General features: G+C 45.1%; 1 protein-coding gene across 4 annotated transcripts; it reads right to left on the bottom strand.

Moving 5' to 3' along the window:
* Window positions 1–1,105: 1,105 nt before the first annotated feature.
* BCL7B (BAF chromatin remodeling complex subunit BCL7B) lies at window positions 1,106–18,975 on the bottom strand. Of its 4 annotated transcripts, none has more exons than XM_024985030.2 (7): window positions 18,747–18,975; window positions 15,583–15,658; window positions 5,937–6,032; window positions 5,621–5,717; window positions 3,272–3,442; window positions 2,418–2,497; window positions 1,106–2,172 (listed from the first exon to the last, which is right to left on the bottom strand). In XM_024985030.2, exons 1-7 carry the CDS (start codon window positions 18,836–18,838, stop codon window positions 2,080–2,082), a joined length of 705 nt encoding a protein of 234 aa, XP_024840798.1. In that variant the 5' UTR covers window positions 18,839–18,975; the 3' UTR covers window positions 1,106–2,079.
* Window positions 18,976–19,065: the final 90 nt, after the last annotated feature.

The following is a 19,065-nucleotide window of genomic DNA, read 5'->3' as shown; positions in this document are numbered from 1 at the left end:
GATGGGCTCGGGCTCAGCCCCAAGAACTGGAGGTACCCTGGAGAGCCATCAAGAACAGCTGGAAATCCTGCCGGAAGTGGAAACTAGAGGTGGGGCTTTAAGAATAGAGAATGTCAGCTGTAGCTACACGAAAAGGAGAGCTGAGAAGTGGCTCTCCAAATAAAGAACAGTGCTTACCTTGCAGAGATGGGAGTTATGGGTGGTGGTTTTTTTTTTCTTTCATTATGTTTTCATGTATTTTTGCAGTATGTTTTTCTATAGTGATATTTTCATTTTAAAACAGAAAATAATAAGCTTTAATGTGACTGTTGCTTGGCAGTTGTCCTCCATTTCTGACTCCAGTTTAACACTCATCTTTCACTGATACAGACCTAAACCCTTATTAGACAGTTTCAGCTTCTGTCACTTTTTTTCATTGTGTGATGCAACTTAAGAGGATATAGTTCCCTGACCTGGGATCAAACCTAAGTCCCCTGTAGCGGAAGTCTGGAATCCTAACAACTGGATGGCAAGGGAAGTCCCTACAGTTTCAGCTTCTGGCTGGTCTTTTCCGGCCTGTCCTGTTGGTTCCTAAACCTCGGAACTTCCCAAATCCACTGTCTTTTATTATTTCCCTTCCCTCCATCACCTTGGGGGAGGGGCAAGTGGGAAGTGAGGGCTTAATGGGTACGGGTTTCTGCTTGAGGCAATGAAAACATTTGGAGCTGTATAGTGGTAATGCTTGTGCATTGCTGTGAATGCACTTGGTGCCACTGAACTGTTCTTTAAAATGGTTAAAATGGTAAATTTTATGGTTGTGTATTTTACCATAATAAAAAATTAAAAGAAAAACTTAAAGAGTCAGCCACCTAAGGACCTGGAGCTGTGGGAAACACATCCCATGTACATAGGGTTGTATTCTGTGTACACCGGGGCAGAAGTATAACTCCAAGGACATGACAACCTCAAACAGAGTCTCCAAATCATTTTCACTGAAGTCACTCTGTGGGAGTCAAGACAACTGGCAGGGCCCAGCCCACAGTGACTTCACAAGCACTCAGCCACCATCACCACCAGCCCCTGCCCCCACAACCCTCAAGAATGACACACTCAGCTGCCAACAAGACATATTTCAAATAGTTTAATTTTAAAAATATCCTATTCAGTGCTAAAATATGTCTTCACTCACCGTTGTCCATTTCCATTTTCTTAAACTTTTTTGAAACAAAAAATAAAATCACAAGGTTCGATGAAACATGCAGATTTCGAAGAAAAGGGAACTTTCTAGAAAGTCTGGGCTGAAGGAGTACTGTGGGGATGAGTACTGTCAGAACCTCAAATTCTCGCTGGGGCAGAGTCTGCGGCAGGAGAGCTGGGGACCATGGCAGGAGGCAGGGGGATACTGGAATGAAATGTCCAGGTGGAAACAGCTGCGAGTATGTGCGTGTTTGTGTGTGTTGGGGGAAAAGGGTGGCTACAGTGGGGGGACAAAGGACTGTCAGCAGCCAGAGAGCCCACGAGAGGCAGGACGGCCTCAGGAATGGGTCCAAGTGCCAGGATAGCATGAAGTCTAGGTGGGACTTTTCTGCCGTCGTATGGAGTTAAGCCCTTCCCTTCCCTCCAGAGTCCACTCAGGCATTCTCCAACAGCAGCCTACAGGGTCCCTAGCCCTATGGGCAAGTCCATGAATCTACAGTCTCCGTTCAAGTTCAAGTAAGCCCTCGGCACGCTCTTCTCTGGAGGGTGCCTTCCCCCTCTCTTTCCTCTTGCAGAAGCACCAGCAGCTCAGTCCAGAGGCTGTGGAGTAGAGACTGCTACTGGAGGTGACAGATGATCCTGAAGCGGCTGAGGCGCCAGCCTCCTTGGGGTGCAAAGAGGACAGGAGTGCTCCTCTTCTCAGGACCAGGCAGACACAGGTGCCAGGGACAGGAAGATGATGCTACGACCCCAGGTCCCGCGTCCGCCTTCCAGCCCAGAAGGCTCTGAGGTGCAGGCTCTGGACCCTGGTGCTCGCCCTTACCCCAGCAACACAGCACAGCCAGAACCAGAATGCAATAAATAGAGGCATGGGGCTTGGAGGTGAAGGGCGCCAGGGTGGTGCTAGCTTTCCGACGCTGTCTGCGGCACTGCAGGCTGGTCCATACAGAAGCGTTTCAGGGGAGGGGCACTTGAGTCTTCCTCTTCCTCAGCAATCTAGACGCAGCCAGAGCATGGAATGACAAGGCATCCCTCTGAAGCAGACCTCCCCTTCCACCCTAATCACAACCCCGACTGTCTCACAGGTCACAGGACCTCTTCTCTACCTCCTAACCTTCTAACCAGCATCCCTCGCTGCCTCCCAACCCCCACTACATCCCTCCCATGCTAGAGAGCCAGTGAACATCAACAGAGCCCTGATATTTTCCTTAGAAACTATGAAAACCAAAGCACCTCCTTACCTGTGTCTCTAGAGGAACTGGTTCTTCCTTCGTGAGGGTCGGAGGTTCATCAGCAACTTCTGAGGCAGGCAGGGAGGGCTCTGAAAAAGCAAGTTCAGTGTAACGCAGGGCCTGCTGGGACAGGAGACCCCCCCAGGTTGGGGGAGTGTTCCTGAGAGGCGCCTTGGTGAAGGGGTATCCACTGGTTATAGAATCAACATACGTTCTAAGAAGAAATTTGCAGAATCCAGTACAAAGGGCACTAACTCCGAAGTTAGAAGGAATGAAACAAATCAGGCAGTTCCACCAGCTGTGGGATCGTGGCCAAGCAACTGAACTTTTTAAGACAACTTCCTCATGGATAAACGAAGACAACAGTTGCTATTCCATGAGGTTTTTGAAAGGAGAATCATGTTTGCTGTTTTAGTCACTAAGTTGTGTCCAAATCTTTTGTGACCCCATGGACTGTAGCCCACCAGGCTCCTCTATGGGATTTCCCAGCAAGAATACTGGAGTGGGTTGCCATTTCCTTCTCTAGGGGATCTTCCCAACCTAGGGATCGAACCCGGATCTCTTGCACTGCAGGCAGATTCTTTATTGCTGAGCCACCAGGGAAACCCAAGACTCATACCAGGCCTCAAATATGAAAAGTGCCTTCCTTGAGGAGAGCCTGGCACTCAATCGTGTTGCTGTTTCTTTCCATCATTCTGTGAAAGGGGGAAATACAACCATTTCCCAAAAGAGCCTCAAACAACGGACAAACAGCTTGAAGCTGCCAGCTCTGAGGCACCGTCTCTAACCAGTGACTCTTAAGAAGATCAAAAGCAAGAGCATGGCCCCTCCAAGACACACATCCTGGGCCAGGGAAGACTCACCTTCAAGGATCTCTTGGCCCAGCGTGGGGGGCTGGGAGTCGTCTGTGCGGAAGTCAGAGGTGTGCGCAGGGCTCAGGGACTCGCTCTGCTGGGGGCTGGGGCTCGAGTTGGTGCTGCTGTCCACCTTGAGCTGATAGACATCAGACACAGAACTCTGGTTGCTGTTTTCATCTGAAAATCAAACATGACAAAGGCAATGGCTGAGGCCGGTCACGCTCGAGGGGGACTCAGTACAGAGCCAAGGGCCTGGGGTCTCTGCAGACAGCGTGGACACAGCTGGGCACATACCGATCACAGCTGCAAGCAGCCCCTGAACCAAGGGCAGACATTCCCAGGGCTTCTGCACATCGCAAATTACCAACAGAATCTAAACTGACCAATTTAAGTACATGTTATTTTATGACATATATTCTAAGCACCACCGGATGAAGCCAGAATCTTTAAGTTTATGCAACATTTATATGTCAGGGAGGTTAATATACGCATATGAGTCCCTTCTTTAGTATCCACTAATTATAGCTGGGACCTGGTATTTTCTCACAATCCAGTGAATGGAGGGACGTGGCTCTGCCTCTGAACCTTTCTCACAAGAGGTGTAGAAAATGACAGTCTGTCTGCCATTCTCAACTATCTGAAGGAGGGTGACAGGGTCTGGAGGTGGTCAGCTCAGGCCTTACACCTGCCCAGGCTCTGCCTCACTGCCTCATGGACCACTGGATCCCACCTGGGAAGCGCTGTTGAAGGCTTAAAGTCACCACCTAACTTAAAAACTGACTCAACAATTCCTTCCTCTCCCCCACCTCCAGCAGCCAGTCACCAAATCGGACCTGTCCTACTGCTCTGATGCCACGTGTGTCCACTCGTTCCTCCCCACTGCCTCAGCTCAGGCCTGGCCTCTGGCAACAGCCATCCAGCTGCCCTCCCTTGGGTCTCAGCCTCCCCGCCGCAGACCTCACACCACTGCCAGGGTGAACTTTCTAAACCCTTCTGTGGTTCCTGCTGCCCACTAGAGGGCCCTATCACATCCTAAACACTGCTCTCGAATCTCCAGGCTCATTGCCTGCCGTTCTCCCTACGTATCCTTGGCTCCAGCCAGGTCGGACCCAAACCTAAGAGCAGCTACCAGCACCGTGTCTGGTATGACGTGCTCCTTCCCATCTTCCTGAAAAGCCCCGATGCCTGCCAACCAGCAGCTCAGGCATCCTCTCCTCTGCAGAGCCCTGGGTCCCAGGCTCCCTTGGGTGGGCACGACCACCCCCTCTCAGGCTCCCGCCACTTGCTGTGCACACCTGCGTTTACTATGTTACACAGTGGTCTCCCTCCGTTACACCCGGTGCAGGCAGGCTCTGTGGCTCACGGGTCCTTGAGTCTCCAGCACAGTACACAGGACCTGGCACCCGGCAGGAGCGCACTAAAGGTTCAGGGCATGAAAAGGGTGAGACGGTGGCCAAGCTGAAGAAGTGGAGCCTCCCATGTCTCCCAGAGCTTTATGCTGTGGAGACAGCTCACGCAGCTGGAGGACTGTCCCCCTGTAGTCTCTTCTGTACCATGCCAACCGTGGGGTAGGGGCGGTTAGGGCAGAGGGAAGGAGGGGATACCTGGCTGTTCCCAGTCTAGCTCCAAAGAGAAAACTGTAAGCCTTTTCTAGTCTTCATCCTGCAATGACCACTATCTTCTACACTAAAATGGAAGTAGCATTTTATTACACAAAATAATAGAGTTCTGTCACTTCTCAGCTTAGGTAGATACTTTTCTCCTCCAAGTATCAGTTGCCTTAAATCGGGACGATGGTAACTGCCTGGTTTATAACCCAGGCTGATGCAAATGTAAAAAGGAGACACTGCAGTGATAGTGTTCCTAAGCAGGATCTGCCACACAGGTAGAAAAGGTCGCGCTCTCAGTGCAGTGCTGACTCAGGCCGGACGTCTACCGAAGACTGGCTCAGGAGGCGGAGCTTGGCCTAACTGTAGACAGACAGACAGACGCCCCAGCCTGGGAGTGGAAGGGGGAGGCGCCCCTCTGAAGCGCTCTCATCAAATGCACAGTCTAAAGAACAGAGCTTCTGATCCAGAAAACCAGGACCTACCACCGGTCCTCACTTACGAGTGACTAACTTTAGACGTGGCGCCTCGCCTCCCTGAGCCTCAGGTTCCTTAACTGGAAAGTGAGGAGACTCGTCTGTCCTGCAGGGTTACTGTGAAGTCGAAATGCAAAGACTTCTGTCAGGTGCCCAGCAAGACACCAGCAAAACCGTGGGCACTGAAATGACACACAGGCTAGTCTTCGGATGACTGATGGGTCATCTAAATATTCATTTTCCTGCAAGAAAGACATGCGGATGCAACTCACCCTGGAATTCAAGAAGGAGAGAGGAATTGGCTGAGGCATCAGAGGGAAAGCCATTAGGTTCCCGGGCTGCGGAACTGTTCGATTTTGACTTTTCTTTCTAGAAAAGGAAAAAAAGAGGAATATGACAGAGCCAAGCAGAAGACTCACAGAAAGAGAGAAAGAAGGTGCTGAGACACCACAGAGGTCTGGATTAGGAACATGAGGAACAACGGGGGTTTTAAGACCCAAGGAATAACAGGATCTGGACAAGGTGTCCCCGGGCCTCAGTGGCTCTATCAGTAAAATGGACCCTTCCAGCGCTAATCTCATGACTCACAAGAAAAAGGCAGCTATATACATCTGCTTCCACTGGAGTTCTCTGTGGGACCCTCCTGCTTTCTGCCCTGATCAGAATGCTTTGCTCGATCCTTCCCTACATGGGTGAGAATTACAAAATACTCATTTGAGCAAAGATCCGTTTCAGGAGCACAGCTAGGGGTAAAAAGTGAAAGAAGAAAGGCCCTTTGACTGGACAAAGGAAGGAGTCACTTTATATGTGATGTGAGCAGGGACAGGACAAGGGGCTCCTCCAAGCTCTACTCCTGACCAACCCACCCCATCCACTTGGAGTGACCTCCCATGTCCACCTCTGCCTTCAGGCGGGATGCAAGTCACATGGGTGGGGGAACCACAGTGGAAGGTAAGCACTAGCTTGCAACACACCAGCCCACAGGAAAAGCAATCACCAACCCAAGCATTTGCAAATGAGAGCATCCTCACAGCTGGAATTTCAAATCTGGACAATCCCAAACTTACTAATCCATACTTCACATACTTGCCACTTTATCGTACACGCATTGTACTAGTAACACAGCTTAGTCTTTGTGAATACTCTCAATCGTAACTCGACAATAAGTCAACTGTACATATATATGTATGTAGTCCTTCCCTTCTGTTTTATATGCAGACATAATTTTAGCGCAATTACACTTTACCATTTAACTACAGAGGCTACCTAAACATGATTTTTACTGGCTGCATAATATTCCCGGTATCATACTCACTCAATCACTACTCAACTAGTGGACATTTAGCTTTACCTTATTTAGGACTGTGTTTGTTTAGTACTAGTAGAAATAAATCTACAAAGCTTAACTTTTATTTTTCCTGGATTATTGGCGAAATTCACACCAAAAAAAAAAAATTCTTCTAGATCAGAAAGTATAAACATATTGCTCTTAAAATACCCTGTGCCTCCCTACTCTCTACTAGAAGGCTGGCAATACATTTGGAGTATGAGCGTCACAGCACCCATGCCAACTTTTGGTCTTACTGTTATTTTTCCCTGATCTCTCCTTAGTTCAACGACTCTGTGCTCAGATTCTGTGCTCACGTAAAATATGCATTCACTGTAAGAAATTCTGAAAATACAGGAAAAGAGATGAAAATCACCTGCACAACCAGAGATGCCCGAACATAATTGTATCGAAATGGACCATGATTCAATCTTATAACTTGCTCCCCACCCCAACTCATCATATTAAAAACATTTTTCTATGCCACTGAGTAGTCTTTCAGACCATCTTTTAAAAGGGTAACAAAGCTGTACAATATACAGGTGCACAATAACTTAATTCTTTACAGCTAAGATCTTCATTTTGCTTGCAATTTTTAAATACCACGAACAATACTGGAATACTCAACACTGCAGATGTACCTTGTACACATCACGATTACGTCCTGAGGATAAATGTCTAGAGGTAAAACTTCTAGATCAAAGGCGTAAATATTCTGAAGGCTCCCACACACACACACTCTCAGCTTTACTGAGGTATAACTGACAAATAAAACTGTACAATATTTAAAGTATATCCTGGGGTAATTTGATATGTGTATATATTGTGAAAGGATTCCCAACATCTGGTTAATTAAGCTTTTTAAGTATACATATATGATCAACCTGTAGAAAGTTTGTCCCAGTTAATTCTCCCATCAGCAGTGTCCCACTCCCTTACATCCTTCACGTATTCTTCTCTACCAATTTGATCATTTTCGATTTTTCCTAACCTAACAGGTCTATGCTAGTACCTTTGAAGCTGGCACACTACCACAAACCAGTGGAAGGTAGATAAACCAATGACCTCAGGGTCCAGCTCAGAAACCAATACAAACACTGTGAGAAGTCCTTCGGAGAGACAAAGGGAGCTAGGTCCTGGACAAGCAGAACCTGAAATAGCAAAGGGGGATGTCCCCCAGGTCCAGTGGTTAAGATTCTGCACTTCCTATGCAGGAGGGGCAAATCTGATCCCTGGTTGAGGAAGTGAGATCCCATATGGCACAAGTGGAAAAAAAAAGAAATAGGAAAGGGCCAGGGGCTTCCGTTTGAGCAATGGGGAAGGGGGCGTCGGCACAAGAGATCGAGCAGCCTGACCTGTGGCCTGTATGGTATTGGCATCACCAGAGCCAAGGGTAGATGAAAAACAAAGGGTGGCCCCAGAGCCCCTGTAACTTTCACCCACCGGCTTCCATGGACTTGGCAAGGATGGCTGCTCGCAGATAAAGGCAGCATGTGGAGACTGGTACTAGAGAGCTCCCTGGGAGACAGCGGAAGATGAGAGAGGGGCAAAGGGAAAGGCTGAACCCTGAGGCTAATCCCATCCCCTCAGCTATTTAGAGAAGAAAGCATGGAGCTTAGGCTCACGTTCTCCCCTCGGTTACATGCTTCTAGCCAACACAGCTCAAAGTCGAAAGGAAAAGATGAGTGCACAGAGAAAACTAACCAGACACTGGAGGAAAACAGACCCATGAAAGAATTAACAGAGCAAGCTATGCCAGGGAAAGTGCACTAACAGGACAGAAGAACTTAAATAGAATATGGCAACTCTCCTCAGAAAGACAAGGATGACACGGGAAAGTCGTTCTGAACCACTGCCAAGGATATTTGGTATGAGCAATGAAATTGTTCAAAGTAAAAATTAGGTGAATGAGTTTATAAGCAGAAATAGATAAGAGCTGAAGAAAAGATTAGTGAGCAAAAACTAGATGAAGAAGTCAGAATATACAAAGAAAGGATAAAGAGATGAAACAAACTAAAAGTTAAGAAATAAAGCTAGATGTCAACATTACAGGATATTCCATTTAGGGAGTCCCCCGGTGGCCCAGTGGTTAGTCTTTCAGGGGCCCAGTGCTTTGACCAGGGTTCAGTCCCTGGCCAGGGAACTGAGATCCCACAAGCCACACGGTGTGGCCAAAAAAAGATGAAATTCCATTCAAAACAAAGGACAGGGTAGGGACGAAAGGGTGGGGGGAAGGGGGCGATGGAGACCAGAGGCTCAGAGGAAAAATACAGAATTTTATAAGCTTTATACATTGATATGGAAAATTAGTGTAAGTCTTATTAGGTTGGAAGTTGCCAATAAAAAGATTAAAAATAGAACGCAGAACTTCCAGATCAGCAGAAGAAAATCTGTCTAGTCATCATGAGGTGAAGTGGAAAAAAAGAAAAGCAAAGTGTATTATGACTGAAATCCTTGTCCATAAAAATAGAATTTTTAGGTGGTCACACTTTCCCAGCCTTTCTGGTGCCTAGACATGCCACAGTTATTATGAACACTTAGTATATACATCTTAAGGAGACTTCTGGAAAACTCCTTAAATTCATGAAAACACTATATGCCAACCCTTCCACTCTCTTACTGCCCTGAACTTGAATATGCTGAATGATGACTAGAGCTCGAACTTGGAATATAAGGTCAAACACGAACAGAGGAATGGGGAATTATTTAATGGGTACAGAGTTTTTTACCTCTGCAAGACGAAGAGTTTCAGAAATGGGTTATACAAGGTGAATGCACTCAACACTGCTGAACTGTCCACGCTGCAGAGGTTAAGACGGTAAACTTCACGACATGTAATCTTACCCCAGGAGAAACAACGTAAAATGAGTAAGGCCACTACTCCCTTAGAAGTAAACTAAAAAGAAAAGGAGAGAGGGTGCCAGAAACCTGGGTCCCTGGGGACTCTTAGAACAAAATTACCACACCAGTCCGGGACTGCATACTTCTGTTTCTCTAAGAACAAAATAACGGCTTTAAACCACTGCTATTTTGAGTTTTCCCTCACGCACAGCTAAACCTAATCCTAATATGCCCAATAAGCAGAAAAATGTAAAACGGGGAAAAACAGTATTACAAGACATACCAGGCAAATACAAATCAAAAGAAGATGGGATATAAAGTGTAGTATCAGATAAAACAGAATGTGAGGTGAGAAAGGGACAAAGAAGGATATTACATACTGGTAAAAAGAGGAACAGGTCAAGATGACGTAAGAATCATAGACATACATGGATCAAAAATAGCGCTTCAAAGTACAAAGGATAACTGACTCATAGACCATGAAAGATACGAAGAGCTGACTCATTTGAAAAGACCCTGATGCTGGGAGAAATTGAGGGCAGCAAAAGGGGACGACAGATGAGATGGTTGGACGGCATCACCGACTCAATGGACATGGGTTTGGGTGGACTCTGCGAGTTGGTGATGTACAGGGAGGCCTGGCATGCTGTGGTTCACAGGGTCGCAGAGTCGGACATGACTGAGCAACTGAACTGCACTGAGACCATGAAGAAGCAAACAAACCAACAATTTCACACACTCTTTTCAGAAACATACAGAGCAAACCATACAAAGATGAGCAAAGATACAGAAGATTTGGATAACATAACAAATCCTTCAATTGTTTAATTTCATATCGAGAGTATATATCTGTTTTAATTATAAGTGAACTGTCCACAATTCAATTACAGATCAGATCACAAAAAAAGTCCCAGTAATGCCAAAGAACAAATACCCTACCAATTCCATACAATCAGAGCACCAATTTTAAAAGGACAGCTTTCAAAAACCTCACACATCTGAAAACTAAATATCATTCTATTAAATAACCTTTGAGTTAAAGAGGAAACCAAAGAGAAACCTATGAAAATCTTACAGCTAAATGACACCATCATGATATCCTGACACTCATGTATGTCCAAATCTGTGGGAGATAACTACAGAAGTGAAATGGACTGCAAAAAAAAAAAGCAAAGAAAAACAAGAAAAAGAGTGCTAAGTGTTCAACCCAAGAAGTGGAAAAAACAGAATAAAACAAAAAAAAGAAAATAACAAGGGCAAAAATTAATCAAATAGAAAAAAAAGCAAAATGAAAGATGAACAAAAATTACACGATGATTCTTTTAATAAAGGTTTTAGGACCATGTTACATGGGAAAAACAAACAACAAATGTGAAAAAGACAAAATAACTACCAAGAGGCTTTAAAGTACAAAAGGACATTATAAATGACTACACAGCAGCACAACTGAAAACCGATCAGTGCTCGGCAGCAGGGCACTGCTGGCCTTCTGGACAGGCTGACTAATTCTTCACTGCATAGGACTGACTCGTGTGTTGCCAAAAGCTTAGCATGGCTGGCCAACCAAACAGTGCCTTGCCTCATTTCTAAACACTCCTGGGGAAGTGGGTAAGGGTGAAGACTCAGCACTGTCCCCCATTAAAGAAACAATCCCCTACTTGAAATGGAAACATTTTTTGCAAAGACACAAAACAGCAAAATAAGTACAGAAAAAAGGAAAACCTAAATACATCAATCACCACGAGAGCCACTGTAATGATAATCAACACCTCTCCCGCCACCAAAGACCCAGAAAGTACTAAGGTAGGGCCTTCATTTTATGCAAGTTGTTCTAGAAATCAAAAGAGGGGAAACTAACCTAATTTGTTTCAGGATGCTGGTGTAAACAAGGTAAAGATAGCATAAGAAAAGAAAATTACAGACCAATTTACAAACCAGATGCAAATACCTCAATTATTTGTGAACTGAATGTAATATTATGAGAAAAAAAAGAAGAAAGGCATGTCCAAGTAGAATTTGTCTTAAGAATGCAATGGTTCAAACATCAGAAATTCATCATTTTAATAGATTAAAGGACGAAAGTCCCATGAACACTTAAGTAAACACAGGAAAAGCAGCTGGATTAAGTCCAAATTATCTATTCATAATTTTTAATAAGCCTCAGAAAACTAAAAAGAGGAGGGAATTTTTCATTCTGGTAAAGACTATCTTTCCAAAAACCTACAAGAGAGAAAACTCACCCTACATGAAGACCACACTAAAAGCATAGTAAATAAATCTAGCATACAAACATAACAACAAAAAAATGGAAAGCTCAAAAACAAAAGCATGTGAATACAGCACACAGGGATGACGTCACATACCAGTGGAGAAGGACAGATTATGGAGTGACCAGTATTAGGGGCAGTGGCTCATCACATGAAGGAAAATTAAAATTAGATTCTTATCTTCACCATTTAAAAAAAAAAAAAAAAAACCTACACGGATTAAAGGTCTAAAAATGAAAGTTAAAATTAAAAAGCTAGCAGAAGATGCAGAAATCCTCTATAACCAGGAAATGGAGAATAATTTTGAAACATCACCCTGGAAGTAAAAATCAGAAGGAAAAAGTTAACTTGACAGAAAAAAATTAAAGGCTATTACTGACAAAGTTATCATATGCGACATGTTAGACAAAGACAACTGCCATGTACAAAACTAATACGAGTTTCCTGTATCTATAACATGAAAGAATCAATGCAAATCAGAAAAGTAAAGACAGGAAGTCCAATATAAGAATAAGGAAAATTTAAGAAATCAGAGGGGAATTCCCTGGTGGTCCAGTGGTTAGTAGGACTCCAGGCTTTCACTGCTGAGGGCCTGAGTTTAATCCCTGGTTGGGGAACTAAGATCCCACAAAGCCACACAGCCATAAAAAAAAGAAAGAAAGAAGAAATCAGAGAAGAGGAAATCTAAATGTATAAAAAGGAAATCTGAAGAGATAAAATTATCAATCTCCCTAGTGTTCAGAGAAATATAGAGTAAACAAAGAGATACTACTTTACATCCACCAGACTAACAGGATTTAGGAATTAGGTGCTCAGTTCAGTTCAGTCGCTCAGTTGTGTCCGACTCTTTGCGACCACATGAATCGCAGCATGCCAGGCTTCCCCGTCCATCACCAACTCCCAGAGTTCACTCAAACTCCCGTCCATCGAGTCGGTGATGCCATCCAGCCATCTCATCCTCTGTCGTCCCCTTCTCCTCTTGTCCCCAATCCCTCCCAGCATCAGAGTCTTTTCCAATGAGTCAACTCTTCGAATGAGGTGGCCAAAGTACTGGAGTTTCAGCTTCAGCATCATTCCTTCCAAAGAACACCCAGGACTGATCTCCTTTAGAATGGACTGGTTGGATCTCCTTGTAGTCCAAGGGACTCTCAAGAGTCTTCTCCAACACCACAGTTCAAAAGCATCAGTTCTTTGGCGCTCAGCTTTCTTCACAGTCCAACTCTCACATCCATACATGACCACTGGAAAAATCATAGCCTTGACTAGATGGACTTTTGTTGGCAAAGTAATGTCTCTGCTTTTGGATATGCTATCTAGGTTGGTCATAACTTTCCTTCCAAGGAGTAAGCGTCTTTTAATTTCATGGCTGCAATCACCATCTGCAGTGATTTTGGAACCCAAAAATTTAGGTGTTAGATGATACCAAATGTTGGTGAGGATGTGGGAAACAGGAGGTAACTATCCAGGGCAGCCATTCAGGAGAGAGACCTGGCCACATCGAGTAAAAACAATCAGGTATGGGACTTCCCTGGTGCTCCTGTGGCTTAGAATCCACACTCCTAATGCAGGGGGCCCTGGTTTCAATCCCTGATCCACGAACTAGATCCTGCATGCTGCAATTAAGACCCAGCACAACCAAATAACTAACTAAATAAATATTTTTAAAAATCAATCATATATGGACAGCCAACAACAGAGCAATCTCACTCCTGGGCATCTAATCCAGAGAAAACCTCTCACAAGTCCTCAAGGAGAATGGATGAAGGCTGTTCACCACAGTCAACCAGGCTACCCAAGAAAGCTGGCAGCAAAACACACAGACCCGTATCTATACTTGAAACGCAACAAAGGTGGTTCTACAGAGCAAGAAGAAACGAACAGTCTCTTCAAGTGGGAGCACAAATGCATACCCACATGGAAAAATATGAAATTGGGCCCTGACTTCAAAATACACAAAAATCAACTCCAGGTATATTATAAATGGGAACAGAATAACAAGCTTGTACATTATATGGGAAAATATCTTTGTAACCTCAAAAAAGGAAAAGATTTAAGACATTTAAAAGCACTATCCAGAAAAGTACTTTATCTACATTAAAATTAAAAAAAACTTCTGCTAATCAAGCCTGCATAAACAGAGGGTGAAGACAAGCCATGGAATGGAACAAGGTACAGACAGTATTCAATCAATAAAGAATATGTGTCCACAACACAGAGAATCCCTACAAGTTGCAAGAAAGAGACCATAACCAAACAGACTTAAACTGGCACTGCCTAAAAGAGGAAATCCCCAAGGATGCTGAAAAAGTTCTCCATCTCATCAGTAATTACATCCTTAATCACCATATCAAAACCAAAATGAGCTATCTTAATACATCAAGTCCAACAATACCAACTGTTGATGAGGGTTAGGAGCCGTGAGAACTCTGGTATGTCTGCTGGGAATATACAATGGCACAATCACTTTGGCATTCCTGGTATACGTCAAAATACACATATCCTAAGACTTGGCAATTCTACTCCTAGGAATATATTCTAGGAAAACTCGCACACATGTTGACCCGTATACAAAATAAGAATGTTCACAGGAGCTTTGTTCCTGTTATCCCAAACTGGAGACAATCCAAATATCCATCTACAGGAAAATGGATATTAATAAATTATGGTACAGTACTCTAACAGAACTCCATACATCAAGGAAAAGGAACAAACAGCTCCAAAGACAACATGGATGACTCTACAAACATAACACTAGGCAAAAAAGTCAGACCCACAAAAACAGATACTTTGTGATGCTGTTTATATCAAGAAATGTGTAAACACACATGACTAAAGAAGTAGTAAGAAAAGCAAAAGGAGACTGATCTCCCCTGGAGGGGAGAAACAGGGATGATGGCAAGTTTCAGAGGCTGCTGGGGGAGTTAACAACATCTATCTTTTGACATGTGGTTTTTACAAGGGTATTAGCTTCATATTTTTTTCCCTGCATAGTACATTATGTTTTAGATACCTTTGTATGCATTTTATAGTTCAGATCTTTTAAAAACAATTAGAATAAAAAGAGGGGGAGAAATCTGGGAGTTTATCACTCAGGGAATGTATTGATAGATAAATGTGGTTATTGCACATAAGAGAATATAATGCAAGAGTAAAGATAATAATTTTATTTACAATTACAGAAACATGTTTGAGTTTTCACACAAAAAGACAAAAGAGGTTTACAGCACAATGCTATATATAGATGCAAAGTTTTGAAAATACAAATATGAAACAAAGCTGTGTATTTTTCAAGAATATACAGATGTACAAATAAAATCATGGAAGGGGAATTAGAAAGGCATATATACATACAAAACACATCTAATATGCTACAGTGGGCAGCAAGAGTCCATAAACTTTTTCTTATGAGGCCAATAATAAATATCTTGGGCTCTGCAGGCCATTAGATGTTATGGCCTACTCAATGCTACCATTACAAGTCAAAAGCCACCACAAATAAGGAAACCAGCGGGCACAGGCGTGTTCAAATTAAACTATATGGACACCCAGGGAACAGGCCTGGGGTGTAGTTGGTCAAGCCCTGGAAAAGAGGAATGGGTTAAGAAAAGGGAATAACGGGGAGAAGGGGGAATCTAATAAAATGAGAGGCTTTGCATGGACCAATGACAGACGGGTCCCTGAAGTATTTTCAACTCAATTCTGGGGAAATATATCCCATAACAGCTAAGAGGCAATCAAAGAAAGAAAGAAAGAAAGAAGACGTTACCTTTTTGTTGTTTTGATTTTCTTCCACACTTACCTCCTTGCTGTCTGTCACAGGAACCCACTTAAATATCCTAAGGGACGTGTCACCCACAGTAACCCACTTCTTCTCCCTAAAACAAAGACACTTCTCAGAACCGATAAAATAAAACAGATTTTCTGATCAGAACTTGTGCTTTTCTACTTCTCACCAGATCATGTGGTCAACCTTAAATGCTTCATAAACTGTCAAATCCTACTTTACTTTTCAAGGCAAAATCACCCTTTCCAGAAACACTTCACTATCGAATTCCTTTAGCCCCGAACCTTCCACCTGTCACCTCTGCTCACATGGTGTACCAAAACCATTTTTTTCCTCACAGACTACAGTAGTATGGAGTATGAGCACATTTTCAAACTCAGGTATCCATCTTGCATAACTTCTTCATCTCCCCAAAATTAATTCAATCCCACTGATTTTATAAAGTCCTATTATAAAATAGGATATATAAGGATAAAGGATATATAAGATAGTGTCCCTATCTTGGGAACTCATAGCAATGAAAGATAAGTAAAGAAATCATTGTAGTATGTGAAGGCGGCAAGAAAGAAGGCTGAAAGACCAGGATATTCCATGGAAGGCAAAACTCCGTGAAACTCTGGGTGCATCAGTTGCTCAGTGTGTCCGACTCTTTGTGACCCCCATGGACTGTAGCCCACTAGGCTCCTCCACCCATGGGATTCTCCAAGCAAGAATACTGGAATGGGTTGCCATTTCCTTCTCCAGGGGAATCTTCCCAACCCAGGGATCAAACCTCTGTCTCCCACATTGCAGGCAGACTCTTTTACCATCTGAGCCACCAGGGAAACTGGGTTGAAACACAATTCCAATAACCAAGGAACAGGACACGATGCTTTCAGCTAACAGAACTGAGCCTTACACTGGCTTTTGGAAGAGGTGAAGGCCAAGCGCCATGGAAAGATGGCTTTAAGATTTCATTTTACAGAAGAGGGTACTTTTGAGATAGGCCTTAAAAAAAATGAGTAGCTGTTCTCCCCTCCCCACACATACCTGGGGAGGGGAAGGCAAGTAACATTCTTGAATAAGGGTGCAGATTACGGATGGCCAGAGTTGGGGAGCCTGAAGTGTGACTTCTGAATGTTTCAAGTCCCAATGTGAGAACAGAAAAGCCAAAGAGTAACTGCTGTTATTGATGATGCTATTCAGCAAATGACATCACAAAAATGTAGAGACTGTGATGTAACAGAAAGAAGAATGAACTAAAGACTTAGAAACTGGAATTAATTCCTGGACAAGCCACTCATTTATTCCTCATTTATTCAACAAGTATTGAATCTACAAGACCCTCTGCTAGGTCCTGAGCACACAGGGAACAAGACACACAGTCCTGACTCTCCTGAGCCTGAATTCCAACTGTAAACAGACACCACACAACTCATTTCAGTTAGAAACCTGATTATTAGATTTAACCACATCAAACTGCCATTTCTGCAGATAAAAAAGGCAAATATAGAGGTCTTATGGTTCAACCTAATGCCACTGTGGAAAGCTCCAAATAGGACAGGACCTGATTTAGACTGGGGCTCTTGAAAGGTTTCAGTGAGGAAGCAACTGCAGAGCAGAGCCAGGCACTAACTAGGCAAGTGGAAGGAGTGGGTAAAGGAAGGTTGCTGGGCGGAAGGAAAGGTAGTGTGGCTCCAACTGAAAGATGGCCAGCATCTTGCGAAAGAGGGCAGTTTGAGCCAGTCTAGTGAGGTATGAAGGATCATTTTTGGTCTTTATCCTAAGGACAAAAAGAGATCAATGAAGCATTATTTCCTAAGCAAAAGAGTGCTAAAAAATTCACACTTGAGAAAAATACAAAGTAACGAATGGATCAAGGAACTAGGCCAGTCCTGAAGCAGGCAGGCAGATCACAGGGAGCCGGGTACAGAGTTCTAGGTGAGACAGAGTTCCAGGTGACAGAAGATGCTTAACTGCCCTTGGCTGCAGGTGAGGAGAGAGATGGACAGAAGAGGAAGGGATGCCCAGTCCTAGGTTTCACAAAACCTAAAGCATTAGATTCGGAGGAGGAAGATCATTAACTATTTAACTAGTATTTGTGAGTCCTTAGAGATGAGGAACTTGGTCCTGTAGCAAAATGGACAAATAAACATGCAAATAAATAAAGTTCAAGGTAATGATGACCCTGTTTTCCAGGTGGCTCAGTGGTAAAGAACCCACCAGCCAAAGCAGGAGACACGGGTTCGATCCCTGGGTTGAGAAGATACCCTGGATAAGGAAATGGCAACCCACTCCAGTATTCTTGCCTGGAAAAACCCACGGACAGAGCAGCCTGGCGGGCTATATGGGGTCGCAAAGAATAGGACATTACTTAGCGACTAAAGAGTAACAACAATGACTCTAAAGGGAGCGGAGGGTGAAGGGCAGGAGGTCTTGGAGAAGGCTTCCTGGAGGGAGCTAACACCTACCCGGCTTTAAAGTTATTAGTAAAGTAAAAGTTATCGGTAGCAATCAGCTAGAGAAAAGTACTCAAGAAGTTGGCGCAAACACTGCAACTCCTGGTACAAAACAGGCGGTCAACCTGCGCCTGCAATGAACATGACAGGAGCCGTTTCCAAACAAGGGGGAGATCCTGACTCTTCTAACAGCTCCCAGGTCACCAAGAGAAAATGCCTATCCAGCTCGCGCGCGTGAGCCCATATTAGGAGAAAGACAGGAATTTTTATTCTAATGACTCCCTAGCCCCGTGGCAGGTGGCTTGCCTTAAAGTTCTCATCTAACCCAGACGCCTTAATACGCAGAGTGCTCAGTCTGGCCAACGGGAACCCCTCAGAGATTGTTGGTTAGTATACAGGACAGTTCAGAACGCAAAAGGTTCCTCAGGCATGCCCGCGCGGACCCGCAGCTAAACAAACCCCTCAGACCCGGCGTCGCCGGAAGCCGGCAGATCCCCGCCCGCGCCGCGCTGCCGGGGGAGCAGGTGGGCGGGCCCGCGGGCCGGGAAGCCCTCTGATTGGTCGTGGCCGGCGCGCCCTCTGACCTCACGCCGACGCGAGCGGCTCCCTCCTCCCGCCTTCTCCGCTCCCCCCTCCCCCAAGCGCCTGCCGGTCGGCTCCCACCCCGCCCGCCACTTCGCCGCTGCTCTGGACCTGGGCCGGCGGCCTCCCCCACCAGCACCCTTGGGCCTGGCCCCTCACCATTTCCGCACTTTCTCGATGGCTGCCATCACCTTCTTGATGTCATCCTTGGCCCGGCTGCGGGTCTCGGCCCGGACCGACCGGCCCGACATGGCGGCGGCGGGAACGGCGGGGGCCGGGGCACTGCTCCCAAGACACCGAGAATCGCGCGCCTCACGCGCCGCCGCCCGCCCGGCGCAGCAGCGTCACCGCAGCCGTCGCCCCCTCCGTGCGCGCGTGCGCGAGTAGTGCGCGCACCCGCCCTCCCTTTGGGGCTCGAGGCATCAGCGCGCCTGCGCGCTCCGCCCCAGGTGCCCCACCCTGGGCGTCCCACCCAACA

The sequence above is a fragment of the Bos taurus genome, chromosome 25 (genome assembly GCF_002263795.3).
Source record: "Bos taurus isolate L1 Dominette 01449 registration number 42190680 breed Hereford chromosome 25, ARS-UCD2.0, whole genome shotgun sequence".
NCBI lineage: Eukaryota > Metazoa > Chordata > Mammalia > Artiodactyla > Bovidae > Bos > Bos taurus.
Note: the sequence above shows the minus strand (reverse complement) of the source record. Positions and strands in the feature narration are given on the sequence as shown.

What these genes read in the sequence shown, in the direction of transcription:
- BCL7B (XM_024985030.2), bottom strand. Translation starts at nt 18,838, where the DNA reads ATGTCGGGCCGGTCGGTCCGGGCCGAGACCCGCAGCCGGGCCAAGGAT. An exon ending in TCTCCTTCTTGAATTCCAGG is followed by an intron (nt 3,443 to 5,620) that starts GTGAGTTGCATC and finishes TTTGATTTTCAG; the next exon opens with ATGAAAACAGCAACCAGAGT. An exon ending in CAGTTCCTCTAGAGACACAG is followed by an intron (nt 2,173 to 2,417) that starts GTAAGGAGGTGC and finishes GGCTGCGTCTAG; the next exon opens with ATTGCTGAGGAAGAGGAAGA.